This window comes from Chelonoidis abingdonii, chromosome 3 (assembly GCF_003597395.2).
Source record: "Chelonoidis abingdonii isolate Lonesome George chromosome 3, CheloAbing_2.0, whole genome shotgun sequence".
NCBI lineage: Eukaryota > Metazoa > Chordata > Testudines > Testudinidae > Chelonoidis > Chelonoidis abingdonii.
The window spans coordinates 133,342,971-133,365,800 of record NC_133771.1 but is presented as its reverse complement, the minus strand read 5'-3'; the positions used below and the strand labels follow the sequence as shown (position 1 = coordinate 133,365,800).

Genomic DNA, 22,830 nt, shown 5'->3' with positions numbered 1-22,830 from the left:
GTTAAACACTGGGATAAATTGCCTAGGGAGGTTGTGGAATCTCCATCTCTGGAGATATTTAAGAGTAGGTTACATAAGTGTCTATCAGGGATGGTCTAGGCAGTATTTGGTCCTGCCATGTGGGCAGGGGACTGGATTCGATGACCTCTCGAGGTCCCTTCCAGTCCTAGAGTCTATGAAATCTATGAATCTATAAAGCGAGTGGGCCACCATTCAAATTTAAACAAAAATAAAAACAAAAGATCAGCTCAACATCAGATAAATTGGTATGTAACTGAGATCAGTAACTCCTGCTGAGTGGAAGGCCATGGATCATTTCAAATGAATAAAACCCTTATGTTGCATTTGTGGGCTGCACCCTTGATTCAGCATCTTTAATTAAAACAGTACCGCTGTAGCTTGTTTGTTTCATTTAATTTAACTAGGCAGCTTCTCTTCAGTTACTGACATAACAGATGGCATTTCATAAGCTGTTCAGGGAAAATTTCCATTTTTACTGTAATGGTAAAAAAAAAAGGCTACTTTCAAACTCTTGTTTTTTTTATTATCGTTAAACGTTTATTGCATTTTCAGTTATGGTAGGGAACCAAATATGCTCAAACATCACAAGAAACTGCAACAATAGATTAGCACCTGGATGAAGTATATGCAAGTGAACACAAGAGAAATGTGCAAAATCTTTTTAATAAAAAGCTGTTTGTTAAATGTCATGGCTAGACTGGCAAATACCATGTATAGCCAAAATATGCTCACCTTAGCCACATAAAGTACCCTACTGACTGTATTGCATGAACGAGACAAGTAGGAGTTGGGGTCAGATCCAGCTCCCGCTGAAATCAGTGGTTAGTCATTGACTTTAATGAGAACAGGATCAGGCCCTTTATCTCACAAGGTGAAACTCCATGATGTGCAGGGGAAAAGTACAAGACCCATTTACCAGTCCCTCTTAATTCTTCAAAATAGGATTTAAATGGTGTACATGTCTTATATTGCTACTCTGAACAGGGTTCAATTTCATCCACAGGGCTCAGAGCCTTGGATGGTGTAAATCAGCATAGCTCTATTGACACCATTTGAGGAGCTGGCTTCATAAAGATTAGGAAAGCTAGGTGCCCAGTTATCCTGAGGTCTAACAGTAGCGCTTGCTTCATATTAAAATCACCCACCAGTGAGATCTTCCCCACTTTCCAGGGCAAAATCCCTCCTCAGTGTTTGAAAAGGAGTTTCACAAAGCCCTTCAATGTACCATTGGAATGTAGAGATGAGTTTGTAAGTCTGATGAAAGGGTTAAACAAAATTGGGAAGGAATTTGTCACAAATCTAAATTTATAGGTGTATGCACGGAGGTATTATGTGGTGCAGGGGGGAAGGGAAGGATAGATTTTTTTTTTTAAGTAAAATGGAAAGGTACTATATGCTCTACTGTCCTGAAAAAAAAACGACAAGCACTTTGAGCTCCCCACCATTCAAACAGCAGCAGTGGGGTTTTCTCTTTAAAGATGTCTTCCAGAATTTTCCAAAAGTCATTAGCCATTTTTAAAGAACCCGCTGCAGTTACAGCATAAGCTGGATGTAAAAGAGCCTGCACAGTTTCACTAAAGATAAACTTTGAGGAACTGCTGTTACCATTTGAACGTCCCACTAACAATTGTATGGTAAACAGTACAGTGTCCTAGCCAACTTTTGCTTCATAGTCCTTTTGGGAAATGACACTTAATACCAATAACTAAAACAATAATCTAAAACACAACAGAATCAGGGTTTGTATGTATTTTATCTATGAAATTCATATGTGAGAATAAGAGCCTGTGATTGATGGCTCATGTTATGGTCATTAAGACTTAAAAAAAAAAGTAAAAGCCATATGCTTTAGCCGGAAGAAGATCCCAGAAGTCAGTATTACTAACTTTGTTATTAGCACTATCTGACTATTTGAGTAATATTATACTGCAGGGGCTGGCAACCTTTCAGAAGTGGTGTGCCAAGTCTTCATTCATTCACTCTAATTTAAGGTTTCACATGCCAGTAATACATTTTAATGTTTTTAGAAGGTCTCTTTCTATAAGTCTATAATATATAACTAAACTATTGTTGTATGAAAAGTAAATAAGATTTTTAAAATATTAAGAGGCTTCATTTAAAGTTAAATTAAAATGTAGAGCCCCCAGACTGGTGGCCAGTGCAAGTGCCACTGAAAACCAGGTTGTGTGCTGCCTTCGGTACCCGTGCCATAGGTTGCCTACCCCTGTTATACTGCTATAAAATCAATCAATGAGTTAAGTCTTAGGCCAACATTTTCAAATTTGTGTGCCTAAAGTTAGGCGTATAATAAAGGTCTGAATTTAGGGATGCTGAGTAGAGCTGTGCAAATAACCAATTTTTCCACTTGGTGGCCAAGCCAAAAAATTGAAGTAAAGTTTGGTTTGGGGGCAATCAGAAACAAAACCTTGTCACTTTTTCTGGTGGGGGAGAAAAGAGTGGGGGTATGTGTGAAAATGTTTTCGGTTAATTCAAAATGAAATGTTTCATTTTATTTTTGAGGGTTTTTTTAAACTTTTTTTAAATAATATGTTTTTAATAAAATTGTGTGAAATTTTGAAACAAAACAGCCTTCCAAAGTGAAACTTCAGTGTTTCATTTCAGAAGTTCTGAAATAAACCGTTTTGACATTTCCATAGTGTTGTTATTTGATTGAAACTATTCACTGAAATTGACCCCAATTAATGAATTGTGTCGGTGGACTTGAATCTGCATTTTTTAGCCAAAAATTATTCATATGAAAAAATTCTCCAGCTCTCCAGTGCTGTGTTGTGCCATTAAAGTCAATCAGCAGTGCATATGGTTTAGCCTCTGAATATTGGACTATTTATTGAGGTGCTTAACTTCAGGCACCCAAGTCTGAAAACTTTGGCTTTTGTTCCTTCATGTGACTATTTTTCTTTCTTTTTTTCTTTCTCTTTAGTTCTTTCCCTCCCAGTGCTAATCTGAATTCTATGTTTTATCATAATTATATCAGTAACATTGTGAAAGTTGTTTCACCTCACTGTCAAATGTCAGGAACATTCTGCATTCAAATGTGGGGAATGGCTAAAGCAAAGGAGTATTACATGTTGGACCAGATCCTCATTTGGTGTACACTGGTGTAGCTCCATTGAGTACAGCTATAGGGCCTGACTAACTTTGAAACCATTAGTCTTCTATGTTGACTCAAGCCCTGCTTCAGCAAAGCACTTAAGTAAATGTCTAAAGACCAGATTTTAAAAACTATTTAGGCATTGCTGCCATCACCATCACAGCGCCCTCCTGATTTAGGGTTTAAATCTCACTTTCAAAAGGGATTTAGGTATTTAGGAGTCTAATCTCATCAATTGTCTAAATCCCTTTTGAAAATGAGATGTAGGCTCCTAAATCAGTTAGGAGTTGTGATGCTGAGCACAGAAATGCCCGAATAGCTTTAAAATCTGGGCCTAAGCGCTGTGTTGAATTGAGGCCATAGATAGCTACCAGCTAGGCACTGGGGCATATTCTCGGATGATGAAGAGTATATGTGTTACTGTGTTAAACATAAACTACTAAAACACTAAAAGGAAAGCAGCATTTTCCTTCTGCACAGAAAAGTTTCAAAGCTGTGTTAAGTCAATGGTCAGTTGTAAACTTTTGGAAGAACAACCATAACATTTTGTTCAGAGTTACAAACATTTCAGAGTTATGAACAACCTCCCTTCCCGAGGGGTTCATAACTCTGAAGTGCTACTATAACACATGAAGACATGCAACTGAATATTGACAAAATGTACAAGTGCTTATGTAAACTTCTAGAAGTTTAAATAATTAGATTTGTGAACAAGCATGCCTGGTATTACATGAGGATATTGATATAATAAGTATCATGAAAATTTGGTGCAATTAGGATAATCAATAGGATGTATAGGATATACAGGAATGATAGAGTAGGTTGTGCTGGTGGGGGAGTGGCACTGTATGAGAAAGGAAGCATACAGTCAAAGAAAGTAAAAATCTTAAATTACTCAAACTGTACCATAGAATCTGTATGGATAGAAATTTCTAGGGCTGTCAATTAATCACAGTTAACTCAAGCAATTAGCTCAGAACAAATTACTGTGATTAAAAAAATTAACCGTGATTAATCATGAATTTAATTGCACTGTTAAACAATAACAAAATATAAATTGAAATTTATTATAAATATTTTTGGATGTTTTCTACATTTTCAATTATATTTATTTCAATTACAACACAGAATGCAAAGTGTATAGAGCTCACTTTGTATTTTATTACAAATATTTGCACTGTAAAAAAGAAACAGAAGAAATATTATTTTCAATTCACCTCATAGAAGTACTGTAGTGAAATCTCTTTATCGGGAAAGCTGAACTTACAAATGTAGATTTTTTTTTTCTGTTACTCCTTCATATAACACAAGAACTAGAGGGCACCTGATTAAATTTGTATGCAGGTGGTTTAAAAAAAAAAAAAAGAAAGAAAGTTTTTCTTCACACAATGCACATTCAACCTGTGGAATTCATTGCTGTGTGAAGGCCAAAAGTATAACTGGGTTCAAAATAAAATTAGATAAGTTCATGGAGGATAGGTCCATGAATGGCTATTAGCCAGGATGGGTAGGGGTGCAACCACATGCTCCTGTTTCATTAAACCTCTGGCTGTCAGACGCTGGGATTGGTCAACAGGAGATTGATCATTTGAAATGGCCCTGTTCTGTTCATTTCCTCTGAAGCATCAGGCACTGGCCACTGTCAGAAGACAGGATACTGGGCTAGATGGACCATTGGTCTGACCCATAATGGCCATTCTTATATTCCTTGTCTTTGTACCTTTGGACTCCTGCTTTTTAGCTTGATGGTGAGTTTTATTTATTAGATTATGGTAACAATAGAATCACACAATAAGAGAATCTTAGATGCAGAGTTGGAAGGGACCATAAGAGGTCATCTAGCCCATCCCACATACAGGGCTGTCCTTAGCATAAGCAGAACAGGCAGCCACCTAGGGCACCACTAGGTCTGGGGGCACCGCTCTGCTGGGAGCCCGGACAGATGGAAAGCAGTGGAGCATGTAAGAGCAGGGCTGCTGGGTCCTAGGGAGAGCTGACTGCAGCACAGTCTGAGGGAGGGGATTGGCTGCTGGGAAGGGGTAGGGGAAGGAACTCACCTTTGAGTGTGACTCTTTCCCCTGGCATGAGGTGAGGCAGGCTCAGCGGCTCTGGCAGTGTCCTTTGTTGTCCCCATAACATCCATTCTTCTCCCCCCTGCCCCACGGAGCACACCCCCGTTTCTCTGCCCCCCACAGAGCACCCCTCTCTCAGGGCTGGGTTGGATGAGGTGCTGGTGGGGGAGGGGAGGCAGGCTGGCTGCTTGCTGAGGATTGAAAGTGAAAGCCAGTATTGGAAGGGTCGCACAGGACTGGGCTGGGGATAGCCAGATAGCGTGTGTGAAAAATCAGGACAAGGGGTTGGGGTAGGGTGAGCAGATGTCCCACTTTTATAGGACCAGTCCCAATTTTTGGGTCTTTTTCTTATATAGGCTCCTATTCCCCCCCAACCCCCTTCCTGATTTTTCACCCTTGCTGTCTGGTCACCCTAGGTGGGGTTAATTGGTGCCTATATAAGACAAAGCCCCAAATATCAGGACTGGCCCTATAAAATCAGAACATCTGGATCTGGTCACCCTAGCTGGGGAGCGCATCCCTCCTCCAGGCGGGCAGTGATCCATCTCATCCGGGGGGAGCTGCACAGGGCAGGATGAGCTCTATGCTTCATGGTGTCCCTGATCAGGCTTCTGAACTTCCATGTAGCATTGGGCGGTGTGGTGGTGCCCATAGGCGTGTATCGGACCTGAAGGGTTTGCTGGCTGTGTTGCCACTCTGTCCCCAAGAGGTGCTGTGGGTCCCTGCAGTTTTTCAACCTAAACTCTCCTCCTCACTGTAGTTGTATGGACCGCAGGCTGGGGGTGAGACCAGCATGAAGCAGTACTGTGTTGCCATTTAGATTGTCTTTAACAAATTTGCTGCCAAAATGCTTGCTCAACAATCCTGAATTCAAATATTCATATTTTTTTTTTCAAAATCAATATTATCCAAATAGAAATTAGTTTTTGACATTATTGTGCAGTTTGTAATGGCAAGGAGTGGGCCAGTTCTATCAGAGAAAAAATGTTGACTGACTTTCCATATAGCCTGTTACTGCTATAGACCCATCCACAACGATATGCTATTCTTACAGTGTTTGAGCAGGGTCAGAACCTAGCACATTCCAACGGTGGCATGCCGACCTTTTTTTGATGCAGCAGTGGCGGGCTGAGTGGCTCAGCCCGCCCTGCTCTGGCGTTCCGGCTTGCTGCCCATTGCCACCTGGCGCGTCTGCGCCAGCCCACTCAGCACCCGCGCCTGTCTGGGCGCCCAAGGATACCAGCTGCATTAGGCCTGGCGACGGTGCTGGACTGGTGGCACTCACCTGCTGTTGGCCTGGGGTTCCATTCCTCCGCTGGCAGCGGCTGGAGCGGACTAATTCAATGCAATTAGGAAACACGAAATAATGCCAAAGTGCAAAACGGCAGCGATCCCCCAACTTTTTTTCATCTGGCAGGGCGACCAGCGAAGGAGCGTAGGTGGGCGGTATGAGCATCTGCTGAATGCTGCCAAAATTCGGGCTTTCAGAGCGGCGACGCTCTGGATGATGTGCTTGTCGGTGGCAAGTGTTTATCCGGCATCGGCGCTGAATTGCCGCCTATTCAGTGGCTTTTGGCAGTGTTTCGTCCTCCGCCAGTCCGCGGTGCACTGAGGGCCCTGCGGCTACCATGCGCGCCGGGCACTGCGTGGGACCCTGACCTAGGGCCTCTGAGCATGACGTGATCATTTTTGATTTAGGACTTGAACTGTACAACGAATTGAGTTGTGCACATGCAAAATCGATGATGGCTTGTACAGTTTATTTCATACAGCACTTGTTGACATATATCCTAATATGTATGGCCCATTCGTGAATTCTACTGATATCCTGTAACACAGTAGCCTCGGAGAATGGTCTCAATAAGGTATTAAAATATCCGCCTCAGGATCAGCACACTTAATGTCTGCTATTTTTGCATCGAACCAAGAATCACTTGTTTTAATGATTTTTGCAAGCCTCAAAGCCGAAAGATTGCTTTTATTAAATATCTTCTTTTAAACCTCTTCATAATAAATTTCCATAAAATGTTGACAAATTAATTATATTTATTCTGCCTTCTGTAAATTAGAATTTATTCTATAGTGTACTTTTTTTGTGCTCGTCCATCGAGCTTCCAGTGTGGCTAATAAGTCCTGGTTTTAATAACACGCATGTGGCAAGTTTTCCAATACTGTAAGCTTATGTTTGTGTTGCTAAGAGCAAGACAGGCACAGGGGCACCAGTTTAATAATCCTGCCTAGGGCACCATAAATCCTAAGGACGGCCCTGCCCGCATACACTGAGGCAGGACCAATTAAACCTAAACCATCCTTGACAGATGCTTGTTTAACCTGTTCTTAAAAACCTCCATTAAGAGAGAGAATGAGCTGACTTTTTAAATTTTGTTTCACTTTAACTGAAGATTGGAGAAATTTGGATCTGAAATCTAAACTGAGCTCCTATGTCTATCATGGATTGAACTAAACCCCTGCATACAAATATTTCCCCCTCTCCTTCCCATTCCTCAAAACAAAACCAAAAAACCAAAAAAACCCCGCTTTGGCAATGTTTGCAGCCAATGGTAGATCTGAACACTAGAGATGGGCTTGATTTGCCCTTTAAAATTTCAGCTAAGGGTGCAGTTGAAGCTATTTGCATTAGTTCACCTTCCTCCCTCATCTCCTGTGCAAAAGCCATCTTGTATATGTAAAATCTTATTTTAGAATTAATAGATTTTTAAGGCAGAAGGGACCATTATGATCATCTAGTGTGACCTCCTGCATCCCACAGGCCACAGAATTAAATCCAGTAATTCCTGCATCAAACCCATATCTCTAGGTGAGCTAGTGCATAAGAGGGGAAAAAAACAATCTTGATGTAAAGAGTGAAACCCTGGCCACATTGAAGAAAATATCCAAGCTCCACCCCCACGTACTACCAAAATTGTACCTGTTCCGAGTAAGTTTGCTAAGCTGTTGACTGAGACGAGTTTCAAGTAGTAAAGTTGTGTGTTGCAGAGGTACTCCATGACATTGTCTGCATATCTTTGTATTAGGCATCCCGAGTTATGCTGCCTGATGGTGCAGGAACTATACAGACCTTTGAGTAATGCATTATTTAGACAAGAGGTCGCTTCAGACTAAGTGTATGGACTATAATCTTGGCAGTAACCAACATCTGTTGCTATAATAAAGCAAGAAAGTAAACTAGGTTGGCTGATTCAGTGTTTTGTAAGTGAGGAGAAAATAGACCTGAAGTATGTTAGCATACCTTCAAATAAAGTTTGCAGCACATTAGAAGTACGTAAATACTTTGAAATGAGTACAAAGTACAAAATTAACAGAGGGAAATGAGTGGCAATGTAACCAGGGCCAGCGCTTCCATTAGGTGACCCTAGGCGGTTGCCTAGGGTGCCAGGATTTGGGGGGCGGCATTTTGTGCGTTCCCCACGGGGCGCACGGGAGCTTCCGGTTCTGCTCCCGTTGCACTGCCGAAGAGGGACCATCTGCCGACGTGCCGCGGAAAACAGCGGCAGGAAATTGAGCAGCTCAATGACTGCCGCTGTAGCCTGCACATTTCGGCGGAGGGTCTTTCTTTGGCGGCGTAATGGGAGTGGAACTGGAAGCTTCCGCGCGACCCGTGCGGAGCGCACAAAATGCCGCCCCCCCTGAATTCTGCCTAGGGCTCAAGAAACTCTGATGCCACTCCTGAATGTAGCCTCTGGTAGCATTAATCATTATGGTTATTATTTGTGTTACGGTAACATGTTGGGGGGTGGTTGTACTAGGAACTGCACAAGAAGAGTCATAGGCAGTTTCTGTTCCAAAGAGCATACAATCAGAGACATGACAATGGATGAGAAAAAAAGATAATATGTAAACACCAGGAAATTCTGCTTAAAAACTGACACAGCCCATGTGGAAAAATAAGTTCTGGGGCCTGATTCTAAGTGGTACAGAGGCCCATTTACACTGTTCTGGTGGCATAATAGTATCTTCAAGTAGGCATAAATTCCATTCACAATGTAAAGATGCTTTAGTATAACTAACGGAAATATTACAGCCTGAATTACCTTCTGAATTACAAATCTGCTGTGATATGAAGGATGGTTTTATACAGAATCACTGGGTTAAAAAGCAAGTCTTATGCCAGGAAAAATGTCTGTCGATCTCTTAGCTAGGATTTCCCTGCTGCAATTGTTTTCTGTACACAGCTTGTCCTCTACTTTTCATTTACAATAATAGTGTACTGCAGCTTGCCATCTGTACGGCCACAGATGACTCACTGCTATAGATCTTGCATTAGTCACTATTCGAATGGATGAGCAAAGGATAACTAACTTTCCTGCGACATGAGTTTTACACACGTCAGAACTCTCATTGGCAAGCCCTCAATTTCAAAACGTCTATCTACGACTTCTGTGGGAATCCTGGTTTTGAAGTAAAAAAGTAATTAAAATTGAAATCCCTTTTAAATTGATGTACACTAATAATTTCTCTTCACAATTACTGACCATGGGTTTTGGAACGCACACATGCACACCACAGCTTTCTGGTATGAACAGTGGGCTTGACAGAATCCTGCTTTTATATTCTGTGCTGCCAATCATGCTCCTTACTGGATACAGGGCTTCAGAAGTCATGGTCAATAAAGGCAAAATTCACTCCCTGTGTGGTGAGCCCGCACACGTGTTGCCTATATCTTTTATGGGCTCAGTCTCTGCATGGGGTGAATTTTACCCAGTATAGGCAAACATATATTGACTTGTTTAATTCTTATATTTTGGATCTTGAACTTGTTCTTGATTCATCCTTCACAGAATCAGCAAACCTGCTGGCTTTTCACAATATATGGATCCACATTTATTTCCTTCTGATGATAATCTAGACCGTTACATCAGTACTGATGTCTGGATTACGTATCTGAAATTTGATCCTCTCCCTACTCATAGAAAAAAATCTCATCATTGAAGTGACTATTGTCTTGCCCTTCAGATTTCTACTTCTAACTTCTTATTTCTCATTCCCCCAAGAAATCAGCTAATAAGCATAACTATATGTACACCTGTATCTGGGGCCACCTATGTACTTGTCTGGGCTTTAGGTGTAAATCACAGAAACCTGGTGGTGGCCAACCGCTTGTCTCCACTCTGTTCACAACTTTGAAGTACAGAGTAAGGCCCCTCCATTTGCTCATGCCTCTACCTGACCCTGTCTAGAAGTGAAAAGTTGTTTTACGGGATTGGTACAGATACTTGGGCAGAGAAATTATTCTGGGGACTGTTCTGATGCTGCCACAATGTCATTACTTTCAATTCTAAATGTGTTTTTTATTGAGGGATGTGCACCCAGGATATTAGGGAATGAGACATTTTTATAGATATTTATATCTACATGTCTTCCTTTGACTATTAACTAAGTCTTAAGATAAATGTAACTTAGTATCATGGGTCCACAGGAACTGTGCTATGCCCCAGCTTTTAAATGGTCTCTTGGAGGAACCCTGTCAGTGTGCCAGACCTCTAAGGGGTCTTACTCTTCTTCAGGGTAGGCCATGTGGTGTCATCGCCTCCAGAACTGAGCCTCTGGGCTCCAGCATCTCTGGCTTCACACCATGAGCTCTGCCTAGTGAGTCCAGCAGAGATCGATGCCTAGTCAAAGACTTTTGCACTCTTCAGGGACCAATGCACCTCTGCAAAGATTTGCAGTGACACCAAGCAATATATTCAAAACTGCAAAGGGATTATTTGTCAATTGGAACAGAGCACTGGATGTCCTGTAGATTAGCATAGATAAATAAGTGTTAAGACGTAGTCCATCTGGCCAAGCCAGAGCAATCCACCAACTGAGCTGTAAAGGACTCCATTTCAGGTTTTGTGTCTCTCTGACCTTTAGTCAGTCTCAGGTGAGAACAAGCAGCCTCTTCCAGAACCCAACCCTTTATCCCCTGCCAGTCACTTCTCAGTCCTTTACTCTCAAGCTGGCCTCTGCTCAGCTTCTCCGATGAAAGCTGGGAAGAGGGGCTTGCAAACATTCTGGTCACTGGTCTTCATTATTGATTGCTGGGTGTGAACATTCTGGTCATTGGACCTTCCCATTGTCTTTTTCAGATTCTGTATTGATCTGGGTCGCTTTCATTAGGTTCCAGCCACTTTCTGAATGACCCATTCATTCCAGCCCAGCCCAGGTGGGAACATACACCTCTCAATACTCCTGCGCTGCCTCAGGAGTAGACTTGATGCTTTTTCTATCACTGAGTAGCAATGCAAAGTACAGAGGGAAAGTGAGGTGCGCATAGGATTCATAACAATATTGCAGGAAATTACCACTTTGTCATAATTAGTATGAAAGAACTGTTTTAAAATTGGGGTTTACCCTCATGAACATTATAGCCAGGAATAGCACTGGGCAAAGTATGGCTCTGACACTGAAACTTCCACCTAGACCCACAACACCATTTGTATTCCACTTCTTCGTGTCTTCCAAGCAAAGGCTGCAAGTTATGGCAGATTACCTCATGGTTTTGTGATGTTATGGACAAACGGGGATTAAGATGAAACCAGTAAATTTCATTTGCCTTTCCAGACAGGTGATCTAGTGGTGAAAAGCTAATTTGTGATGTTCCGGAGTATATCTTAACCACATATTAACCTCCTAGTGCCAAATTTTCTCCACGGAGGTGCATGCAGGATACTCTTAAAGTCAATAGAACTTAACAAGATGTGGATTTTCTAAACACTTCCAAGGCAGAATGTGACTGTTAGCCTTCCTAGAACAAAGGGAATTCCTTTGGTTTTCCTCTGCCTCTAATTAAAAGAAAGTGATTGTTAAAAACATAATTGAAACTCACTATTATACACGCATGAAGCATAAAATGTGAAAGTACACTCCACAAAGCCTTGCAAAAAGTATACAGGAAGGAACAGCCCTGCATATTCAAAGGGATGGATGAAATGACTTAATAGGTTTCTTCCATCTCTGCTTTCTATTATCCAAAGGAGGAATGGCAGCATTATTCATTAGGCAGCAACTGGTACAAGTTCAGTATTTCAGAGTGTCACAGGCTCTATTTGACCCCAGTGGAAAACTGAGGTGGAGTGAGAGAAGTGGGTAGAAGGTAGTGAAAGTTGCACTAATGGATGCCATCAACCAATGCTGTATATGTGTCTCCTTGTGACAATATCTACATTTTCCACTGGAGAACCAATTCAAACTAAAACAAGACGTGGAAATATTTCTGGAATTAAGCAGACATTATTGCTGTTTTATTTCTAGCGCTCATGCAATACAGGCTGATTTCTTAAACAAATAACATCCACAGTTATGCTAGGATTAAGAAGGAAAATATGCTAATACACTTCTTATGCTTGGTGTCGTGTTTCTGTTGCTAGTCAAAGGCAAAGTTGCATTATAAAACAATTTCTGTTGACTTTCTGTGGCCACCTTCTGCAACATTTATTTAATTCTGTTGTAGGAGACATGTGGAATGCATGAACTTGAACTGTGTGTGTTTTCAAATCTCTAAAAAAATACTCTGAAAGCTTCTGATGTATAATAAGAGCCAGGGTGGTGTCTGGGTGAGAAATGTATGGAGGGGGCACTGGCACAGGCTGGCTGAGGGTCAGTGGCATCTGAGCCAGCTATTCCCAAAGATCTGCTTAGGTGGTGGGGATTGCATGACCTGATCTTTACACAGTTCATGGTGCCTCTCACCCTTCCTCACTCGGGGCCAGATGCATAGCCCTGGAAAGGGACACATACAACAGATCTCAGCAAAAAAAGTGTGTGTGTAGGAGGCTGAGAAGGATGAAGGCCTGTTTGATTTAAGTTGTGATGGACACTTCTGTTTTTTTTATTACTGCTTTCTGGTCTTGACTAGTGCAACTTTGCTCCCTTCAAGCGTATTCAGAATGCTGCTGCTAAAATAATCTTGGCTTACCACTCTAATCACATCACCTCTTTATGTCCCCTGCACTTCTGCATAAAAAACAAGTGTCCTGCTTTAAGACCCTTCGTTACTTAGCCCCCTACAGCTGATTGAGTAACCTATTGTGACATTGACCCCCGCATCTTCTTTCTGCCAGTATTCCCTGCCTTTACTTGCCACCAGTCAGCTTCTTCCTTAACCAACCCATCCTTTCAGTGCTTAATTTGTAATGAAAGGGGTGTCGGGGCTCAAACAAGCCCTGGCACAAATTAAGTAATGCATGGGGCAAACTCCTTGATAATTCAAACAGTTGTCATCTTACTCTCCTTCAGATCTCTCCTAAGGACTCACCTCTGCCATGACGCTTACAAAACCCTGCTGGCTGACCAGCTGAAGAGGTGACAAGGTGTGCTGCCTTCTTTTTATTTCCTCCTTACCTCTAGCCCCAAGTAAAATAAACAAACCCAGCCCCACAATACATGTAATTAACAAAGCTGTCCCACTTTACCATACTCATTCACTTGTGGGTGGTATCCACATCCCTTAATCTCTTTTGATTGGAAAGCACACAATGCAGAGATTGTCTCTGATCTGTGCACACACAGTGTCCAGCACAATGGGCCCTCAATCCAAGCCAGTGCTTTGGGGCACTGCCAGGATATAAATATTTAAGAGGAAAATTTTCTGGGTTCTAACGGGTACTGTAGATGTTTTCAGCAAGATTTTCAGTGAAACTAACAAGATAAAGTGTCATATGCAGTAGAGTTGTAGCCTGGTTGGTCCCAGGATATTAGACACACAAGGTGGGTGAGGAAATATCTTGTATTGCACCAACTTCTTTTGGAGAGAGATAGATGGTGTAAGCTTGAAAGTTTGTGTCCCTCACCAGCAGAAGTTGGTCCAGTAAAAGATATCTCTCTTCAAATGAAATGTAAGGTTGTAAGCCAGCTTGGCTGGACTGAGATTTCTAGACAGGATAGCCTCAAATGATGACCTTTAATGGTCTCTCCCTCTTACCCCATCCTCCTTTAAGAAGTGTGTGTCTCCCTCTTTCTCTGCATGTTCCCAGGCCTGCTTTTCCCCTTCTGGCCCTTTCCCAGCTATTTCTGACACATTGGCATCTACACAACTCCATGTGCTATTTTCATGAGACCTGCATGTGTTGTGTGCTGTAGATCATACACACCTTCCATAGCACTACTGAAAATCTTGAGTGGGAAGCATTTCCTAGTATTAGCTATTTTCATGATCATTTGCATGGTGCCAGCAGCGAAAGGCAATATTACAATGTCCTTCTGGTACAATCCAACTATCACAGCATTCAGTGCCTTCCAGGGCGTTCCAGTTGGAGCATCTGATGCTTTCAAAGTTTCCCTGAACACATTTTGCACACACGCTCTGAACCCACAATCCCTGGATTAGGATTTTGAAAAGTCTTTGAATCATTAGTTTCAGGCACCCCAAGAGTGAACATAAAGGCAACCACAAACGTCAATGCTCTATTGTAATCTGTTGCTGTCAACGTGTGGATTAAAGAAAATATTAAACTGTAGGGTATCAGCCAAGCCTTGAGAAGATCTATTGGTACAATGAATGAAATAAAAAAAAAAATCTAATTACATTTTGCATAAAGCTTTACTGCATAAAAAATACAAAAGGAAAATCATCTTTGTTGTGGTTAGGATTTCCTCATCCTGGCCAAATCTGCTCCTAATTTAGAAATACATGTTGGTTTCTGCATTCAGATTTTCATTAAATATTGGTTAGACTTCCTGGATCCAGGGATGGCCTCAGGACTGCCCACGAGTACAAAGGTCTCTTCAGACTAAGAGCCACAGCCAAATGTAACACATAGGGTCAACACTGTCCCTGGTGTATTGATGGTGAAGTCAGTCTGGACCCTTTAGGATAGATCCAAAACTAGATGTAGGCTACTGAACACGTTTCTGGACCTAGGAGATGTAAACTCTTGGGATTCAACCCATTCATGTGGGTGTCACTCTCTTTTCCTCTCTTCCTGCTCTCCCCTTCGCTCAGCCTCTATCACTTTCTGTACTTCTCTTGGAGCTCTATTTCTTGCTCTTTCCATGGCCACTTTTTATTCCCTGCCTTGCTCTCCCCTTTACTCTCCCTCTTTGTTTTTCTCTCTCCTCCATTTTCTGCCTTCAGGACCCCTATTTCCCCTGTGATTTGTCTTCTGATCCCTTTTCTTTCTCACCCATTGTCTTTCTAACTCTCTCTCACATAATTCCTTGGTCTCCATTTTCCTCTTCCACTTGACTGTATGTTCTTTTCCCTCTCTGGGCTCCACCCTCTTTCTGTCTCTGCTTGACTTTTTCTCCTCTTCTCTAAACCTTTCTCCCACTTTCCCCTGGTTTCTGTTGCTCTCATTCTTTTTGTGATTCACTTTACCCATTGTTCTCTGATTTACTCATTTCACCACCCCCACCAATTCCAAAAACAAAGAGCTCTTTAAAAGGCAGCAGCTCCATGGTTAAGCTGGGTGGTGCCTTAGGCTAGGGAGTGAGCTCCCTCTCCGTGCTTTCAATGCTAGCCCTGTAACACTAGGAAATGTGCAATATAGACAGAAGGGAACAGGGCTCCCAGCTGTGGGATATGAAAAGACCGGCATTCTGTGCTGAAGGTGTTCAAGCAGAGGGTACTGTGAAAACAGGGGATAGCTGTTAGGCTAGTTCAGTGTCTGACACAAGCAGAGTGCATTTGTTGATAGAGCAGCAGAACATACATGGTACCTCTCAACGCCCATCATCTGAGATTTGTATTTACTTCCAATCCATTCAACCATGGAGATCTTTCACTTCTACTGAAAACCTTGTGGATCGTGCATATGGAGTCACAAAACTCAGAGTTTAGACTTTGTCACTTATCCTGCAAAACACTGGCTCGCAAGGATTTTTCCATGCCATAAGTGCCCATATTACAAAGTATTGGGACCCCACTCCCACCTAGCCACAAAGAAAGGAAAGGTGGTTGCAAACCCCTCCCTGCCCCTCCATTGGAGCTGTTTGTGATTCCTCTGGGTCACAAGCTCCCACGATGAGAACCCATGCTATGGAGTAATCTCCTGTTTACAGATTCCTGCATTGTTTTCCCTGTGTCTCTTATTGTTGGGTCCCACATCTGGGCCTCAGTGTAAAGCCCTGGGTACAGAAACACTGCCTGTGGATCAGCTTTAAGTTAACAGCTGTAGAACTGTTCCCTTGTGGCATGGTCAGACAAGGGTTTGTTAAACAGCAGTCAATAGCCTGGGAGAAGTCTGATTGGAGAGGGGAAAGTTGGCATAGGGCCTTGGGTGTTAGCCTGGACTTTGGAAAACAGGGTTTAATTCCCTACTTCACCACAGAATTCTGTGTGACCTGGGGCAAGTCAAGTAGTCTCTCTGTGACTCAGTTCCCCATCTGTAAAAGAAAGGTAATAGCACTTTCCTATCTCGTCAGGGCTGTTATGAGGAAAAATACATTGAAGATAGCGAAGTGATCAGATACAAATGTAATAGGGGCCATATATGTATCTAGGATAGCTAGACAGGCATAATCATGAGTGTACTTTTAATGACGGAGTGGACCTCAGGCTAGTGAGTTAAACCCTTTATTTATAAAATAGTTTAAGAGATACTGATATACTTCTATGTGCTGTATACTAGAAATTTTACACTTTAATGAAGTTGCAGCCTTTCCCTTGAAATAGATTAATCTTAACTTTCCTACAACTCAACCCATTATTTCAGAGTATCCACGGCATGAGGGAGCGGACATTACATCAGAGTGAAGTCATTCAACACACAAAAATCAGTAAGAAACTTTATGTGCAGCACTAATATCAAGAAAAAAAGATGCTCTCCGGTGAAAACAAACCAACAGTTGACTAGTTTACTGGGAAGCATTCTATCGTTCATACACTCACAATGGATTCATCTGTCAATGTAAGCTCTGTACATGTGCTGTGTAGTATTTCAGCAGTGACACTGACCATAGGACAGGACCTGTGACAAGATGTGAAGGAAGGAACTTGAGAGGGGGTCATTGCGCAAATATATTTGTTTCTGCTATAGCTAAAAATTGAAGGTTTTTTTCCTGCTCTATAGTTTGAGGTAGAGAAACATGTTCCTTTGTTTGCTGAATGCTTCCCGCATAAACCCTTATTTAAGAAAAAATGCCATCAAATAGTGGAGCTTTTTAAACAAAGGACATAATTTTTCACTTGAATTGAAATCATTCAAAAGGACAAAGTATACAATTTTTATCACTAATTTACTGTAATCAGTATAATGCTTCAGACATCAATAAACTTAAATTATTTTCCATTTAATGTCAAAGTAAATTACTTCAAAATGACATCAATTTGCCATCTTAGAGAAAACAAAAGTAATAAACCTTTCACTTCCCACATTAAAAAGCCAGACACCAGTTCTTAATATAAAACCTAGTTATATAATACCCTAGTGTAAATATTTAAGATGGACATCTAAATTCTTTGTCAACAAAGATTTCTTAATCTCCACTAATCCACCTCTTATTACCTACCATTAAAGGAACCCATTAACTAAATAGCTTCTTTTTAATCTGTCAGACCCTGGACAATTTTATATGTCTCTCACAATGTTTTCCACTAAATGGCCTTTAATATTATTTTGATTCCATCTGCAACTGTCTAGGAATCTCCACCCTCTCCCTTTGCTATTCTCGTTCACTTAGGATATGTCTACATTGCATCTGGGAGCATGCTTCTCAGTGTGAGTAAACAGATGTGCTAGCTCTGCTCAACCTACCATGCTAAAGATAGCAGTGTGGCCATGGCAGCGTGGGCAGTGACTTGGGCTAGAGACCCGAGTATAAGCTCAAACAATCACCTGGGCATGTACGCAGGTGGCTAGTGCATGCCACTGTGGTCCCATTGCTATTTTTAACATTGTAATTCAAGCTGAGCTATCGCTCCCAGCTGCAGTGTAGACACATCCTTGGTGTGAAACCCTGGCCTCACGGAAGTTAATGCAAGTTTTGCTGCTCAGTCCAGTGGGGTTAGGATTTCATTCTTAATTTTTAATCTTGTCCTAAAATATCTCTTCCTTCTGCTCCCTACTGTTGTGCATTGATGTTTCTCCTCTTGCCTTGTTCCCCAATTTTGCATTTGCTATAAGGGTTACCATTCTGAGCAAACATCTAGTCACCAATCCTGCAAAAGGATCCATGCAGGCAGGTTCTTGGGGTCAGCTACATGTTGACTTGGAGGTATAAATTCCAACTGGAGGAGACATACCCGTCCTAGCTTTGACCAAGCTAGTGCTCTAAAAATAGGTAGACACTGCCACCTAAGCACTGGGAGGGGCTAGCCGCCCCAGTACACACCTTGCATCTTGGAGAGATATGTATTCAGTTGCCATGGTGTGAATGGTGGGAGGGACTAGCCTCCTGAGCACATGCCTGGCATCTTGCATGGGTATGTACTTGGGTGGCTAACTCTGGGGCAGTTGAATACGTACCCGACCAACAAGCTAGGCGTGTACTTGGGAAGCTAGTCCCTCACCCCGGAGAGCTACTCTTCTATTTTTAGAGCACAAACTTGATCAGAGGTTGTGCAGGTATGACTCCTCAAACTGGAAATTACACCTCCAGCTCAAAGTGTAGACATACCGTTAGACCTACATGGAGTCCCAAAGAAATCATTGGTACTCTGCATGGGCCTAAGGGTCTATCAACATAGCTCCCTTTGTAGGATCAGGAACATGTCTGGTTACAAAGAGAGGGCCCAAGCTTCATCTGCATTTCTCCAATTTGTGGATGTACAAGTTAAGGGTCTAAGCTTGTCTCCAAACAGATATATGGGCCAGCACTGAATTTTCCTCATGATCAGGTATGTTATCCTGGGTTTTGCTTTGTGCTTAGCTCTAAATCCAATTTTAAGAACTATGTATTATTTATAATAGCTCAGTTGCAAGACATTAAAACCAAACCATGGTTGTGGCAGGGGAATATTTACATGACTATAATCCCTAAGATTTTTGAAATAACGTCTGAGGTTTTAGTCATGGAATTTCATAAGAGTCATGTTGTTAGATCCCATATTGCTCTTTGGATATTTTGGATAATGATCATAACATTTATTTAAGACTTTAAAAGTACCTAAGACTATCCTTCAAACAAGCTGACTCGAATGGCTAGTGAAAAATTCTTACCCTTGTTTTTGAAAAAAGTGTCATGGAAATTTCCTTGGAAGATAGTTCCATTGCATACACATAACGTCTCTTCTGAAGAGCACAGTGATTTAGAGTCAGATTCCTACTTACAAATGCTATTGTTAATCACATTGGGTCCAGTCTTGCTGAGCTATCTTGAGAGGTGTTGAGTACTTAACACCTTCCAGAACTGAGCCTATTATTTTTACTTATATACCTCAGCTGTGCATTTTACAGACAAGCTGAGGATCTAACCCAAAGTTTCTATCTTAAAGAATTTACAATGTAGAAAAGACATGAACTAATATAAGGTGAGATGACAGTCTGCAAGGAACCCGGAAAAAATGGTGGTTGAAATGGTATAATGTCCAGTGATTGATTGTAGCCACACCAAACATCATTGTGTTCTGTATTTGTTAAATTATTAAATGTTCCTATTAAGCTGCCTCATGAGGTGTGCGGAAACCAGAGAGATGGGGGCTATCTAAGAATCTTGATTGGTAGGTACAGAGTGTTGGGTGATTGCTGGAAAAGAAGTGGGTTTGGAGGAAAGATTGGAAATGATTTACTTCATTAGCCTCTGTTGTCTCTTAGAGGCTATTCACGTCATAGAATCAAAACAGTGAGAACAGGTTTGATAGCATACTAAGCTTTAATCTAAAAAAAGATTAAATTCAAAGTTTAGCATTATAAAAAGATATCAAATTTTGAATAAAAAATGCTTTTACAAAGAAAACACACATTTTTCCCCCCCGCAAAAAAACCCCAAAACACCTTAGCATGTTCTTTTTTAAAAAATTCCAATGTATGCACAGTCTCGTAGCAATATTTCAGCATATATTCACATGTGGAATTTAAATGAAACTTTTGTTTCTGTAACAAAGATTTTTCATATGTGAGTTTGAGCCAGGTCATCCTTCTGACTAGCTAATCTACACATTGCTCCTAAGGCAGGTCCTACACAACTGCTGCTAATTGCAACATGCCCAGCCCTCCATATTATGGTTTTTACATGCTAGCAGTCCATTTATCACTGCATTGATCAATTCAATTACTTATAATTCATTTTCAAGGTCTGAACCTTTTTTCAAGTTCCCTGCTAGTTCACATCTGCAAGTTCCTGTTCCCTTAAGGCACTCTAAAAGAAAGAAAAGAGAGAGAGAGGAAAACATGATAGAAAAGGTATGAAAACTTGTAGGAACTTCTCCCAGAGAGCAAGGAGAATGCCCAAGGCAGGGATTTTTCTGACTACACCTCCTTACGGCAACTATTCATAATTTGTTCTGTGATAGCTTTACCATCTCGTGGACCCTGCGGCACCCCTCAGGAATGGATGGGGTCTTAGCCAGGTGTAGGGAAAACAAAAGACAGACAAGTCTGTTTAGCCTTCTTTGTCTCTTCGTAATTAGATTTACAACACTGAACAACTGTGTCCCTTTGCTACCTTATGCTGACTGCAGGAACATGCTCTAGGGCTTGACAGAGGCTAACTTGATGATATTGCTTTTCAGTTAGTTGCATGACTAATTTAGGCAAAAGGGCATATCCCCCCACCCCCATGCATGAACCCAAAAACAAACAAACAAACAAAAATCTTAGTTAAATTTATAATGGAAGGCACCTCAAACGGATAAAATACATTTTTCTACAAGAGCCCTAACCATAGAATTGCTGTTGGAATCCTTTAGTGGTTGCATTCTCATTGCATTATCTTTGGAAAGCAAAATAATAAAAACAAAATGTTACCAGCAGGGAAATATCCATTCATTTAGAGGCTGCAAAAATGAGTCAACAGCAATTTTCACACTTCCTTTGGACTTGGAAACTAAAATCTCCAACACTGCTTGGACAAAATCAGTACAGTAGATCTGAAGCAGTTTTTCAGCATAACTATGTTTAAATGACTGTATTGGTAAAGAAAAACAAGGCATACTACTGAAACCAAGGTACCTAGAGTCAGATTTCTATATTAATGTTTGCAAGAAAGCTGCTTTAAAAAAAAGTTTAAATGCAAACTTTTACATCTCCAACACATACAGATTTCATATGACAAAAGAAGACACATACATTGTATGTGATAATTTTTTTCAAAACTAGCTGTTACATTTTCACAGATTAAAAAAACAGTCTGTTTAAATATCTCATTTCTACAAGGTGAATTTACATTTTAAAGTACAAAGTGCAAATACTATGGGTTTTTTTTTTTTTTTGCCTTTTGATGAGGAAATCTCCCACATGTCAAAGAGATCTGGCTTGGATATGTAAGCTGTTCATCCTTGCTTCTTAGAGCTTTGCTGAAAAGATATTTTTTTAAAAGGTTATATTATTAGTGATGCCTGCAAGTAATTTAATACACATACCAATGCTTATTATTTATATTCCAGTGCTGTCCATAGTCCCCAGTCAAGATAATGGCTTCATTGTGCTTGATGTTGTACAAACACATAAAAAACAAATCTTGCCCCCCAAAGAGTTAATCTATTTTGCTGTCAATGTAGATTGACAAAAGCAACATCTTTACAACCTTCTACCTATGGCATCCTTGGGTTCTGAAAAAAACATAGTTCTAGATAATAACAGCTGTGATGGGGCAGGACCATGTATATCTAAACCATCTTGATGGCTGTTCATAGACTATCCAGTGCTTAATTACCATTACAGTTGGAAAGTTTTTCCCTAATATCTAACCTAAATCTCCCTTGTTGCAGATTAAGCCCATTACATCTTCTCTTACCCTCAGTGGATGGACATGGAGAACAATTGATCATGGTCCTCATTATAACAGCCCTTAGCATATCTGAAGATTGTTATTAGGTCCGCGCTCAGTCTTCTTTTCCCAAGACTAAACATATCTAGGGTTTTTTTAGCCTTTCCTCATAGGTTGGGTTTTCTAAACCTTCAATCATTTTTATTGCTTTCTTCTGGACTCTCTAAAAATTGGATGCAATACTCCAACTGAGGCCTCCTGAGTGCCGAGTAGAATAGGTCAGTTACCACATGTCTTACATATGACATCCCTATTAATATACCCCAGAATATTTGCCGTGTGTGTGTGGGGGGGTGGTGTGTAGCAAGAAGCTGAGTAAAGCAAGTGACATGTGGCTACTTACCTAATTCTTTGAACTCTATTAATGTTTTATTTCAGATTGAAAAGTTACACATGAGACTACATCGACTTTGGTGTATGTGCTTATATCTATATATTCACACAATCTATGTTTCTGAATATGGGGTAATGCTTTGTTCACTCTTCCAATTAAAAAAGGAATTACTAAGGAAAATAATCTGGTCCTTCCCATGATGATTCTTGTTCAATTGCCCATCTTCAAAGTGGCTGATTTGACTATTCTCTTTTAGGCAGGTGGTTTCTTCTGAGCAGCTCCTAACCAGATTATTTAATTTCCAATGGCTTCCTTTCAATTGCAAGCTTTTGTGACGAAAGCCACCTTTTCCATATGAGGGACATTTGTAGCTTTGCATTGTTATAGTGTATGACTGCCAACAGATGGCTTGCACAGCCAACCTT

At 41.0% G+C, this 22,830-nt stretch overlaps 1 protein-coding gene across 1 annotated transcript in view; it reads right to left on the bottom strand.

Annotated features, from left to right (window-relative positions):
- Positions 1-19,966: 19,966 nt before the first annotated feature.
- SMOC2 (SPARC related modular calcium binding 2) overlaps positions 19,967-22,830 on the bottom strand; it is a 184,152-nt gene continuing 181,288 nt past the window's right edge. Inside the window, exon 13 of the mRNA XM_032780989.2 lies at positions 19,967-21,598. Coding sequence (XP_032636880.1) covers positions 21,575-21,598 — 24 coding nt within the window. The 3' untranslated portion in view covers positions 19,967-21,574. The remainder of the gene's footprint in view (positions 21,599-22,830) is intronic.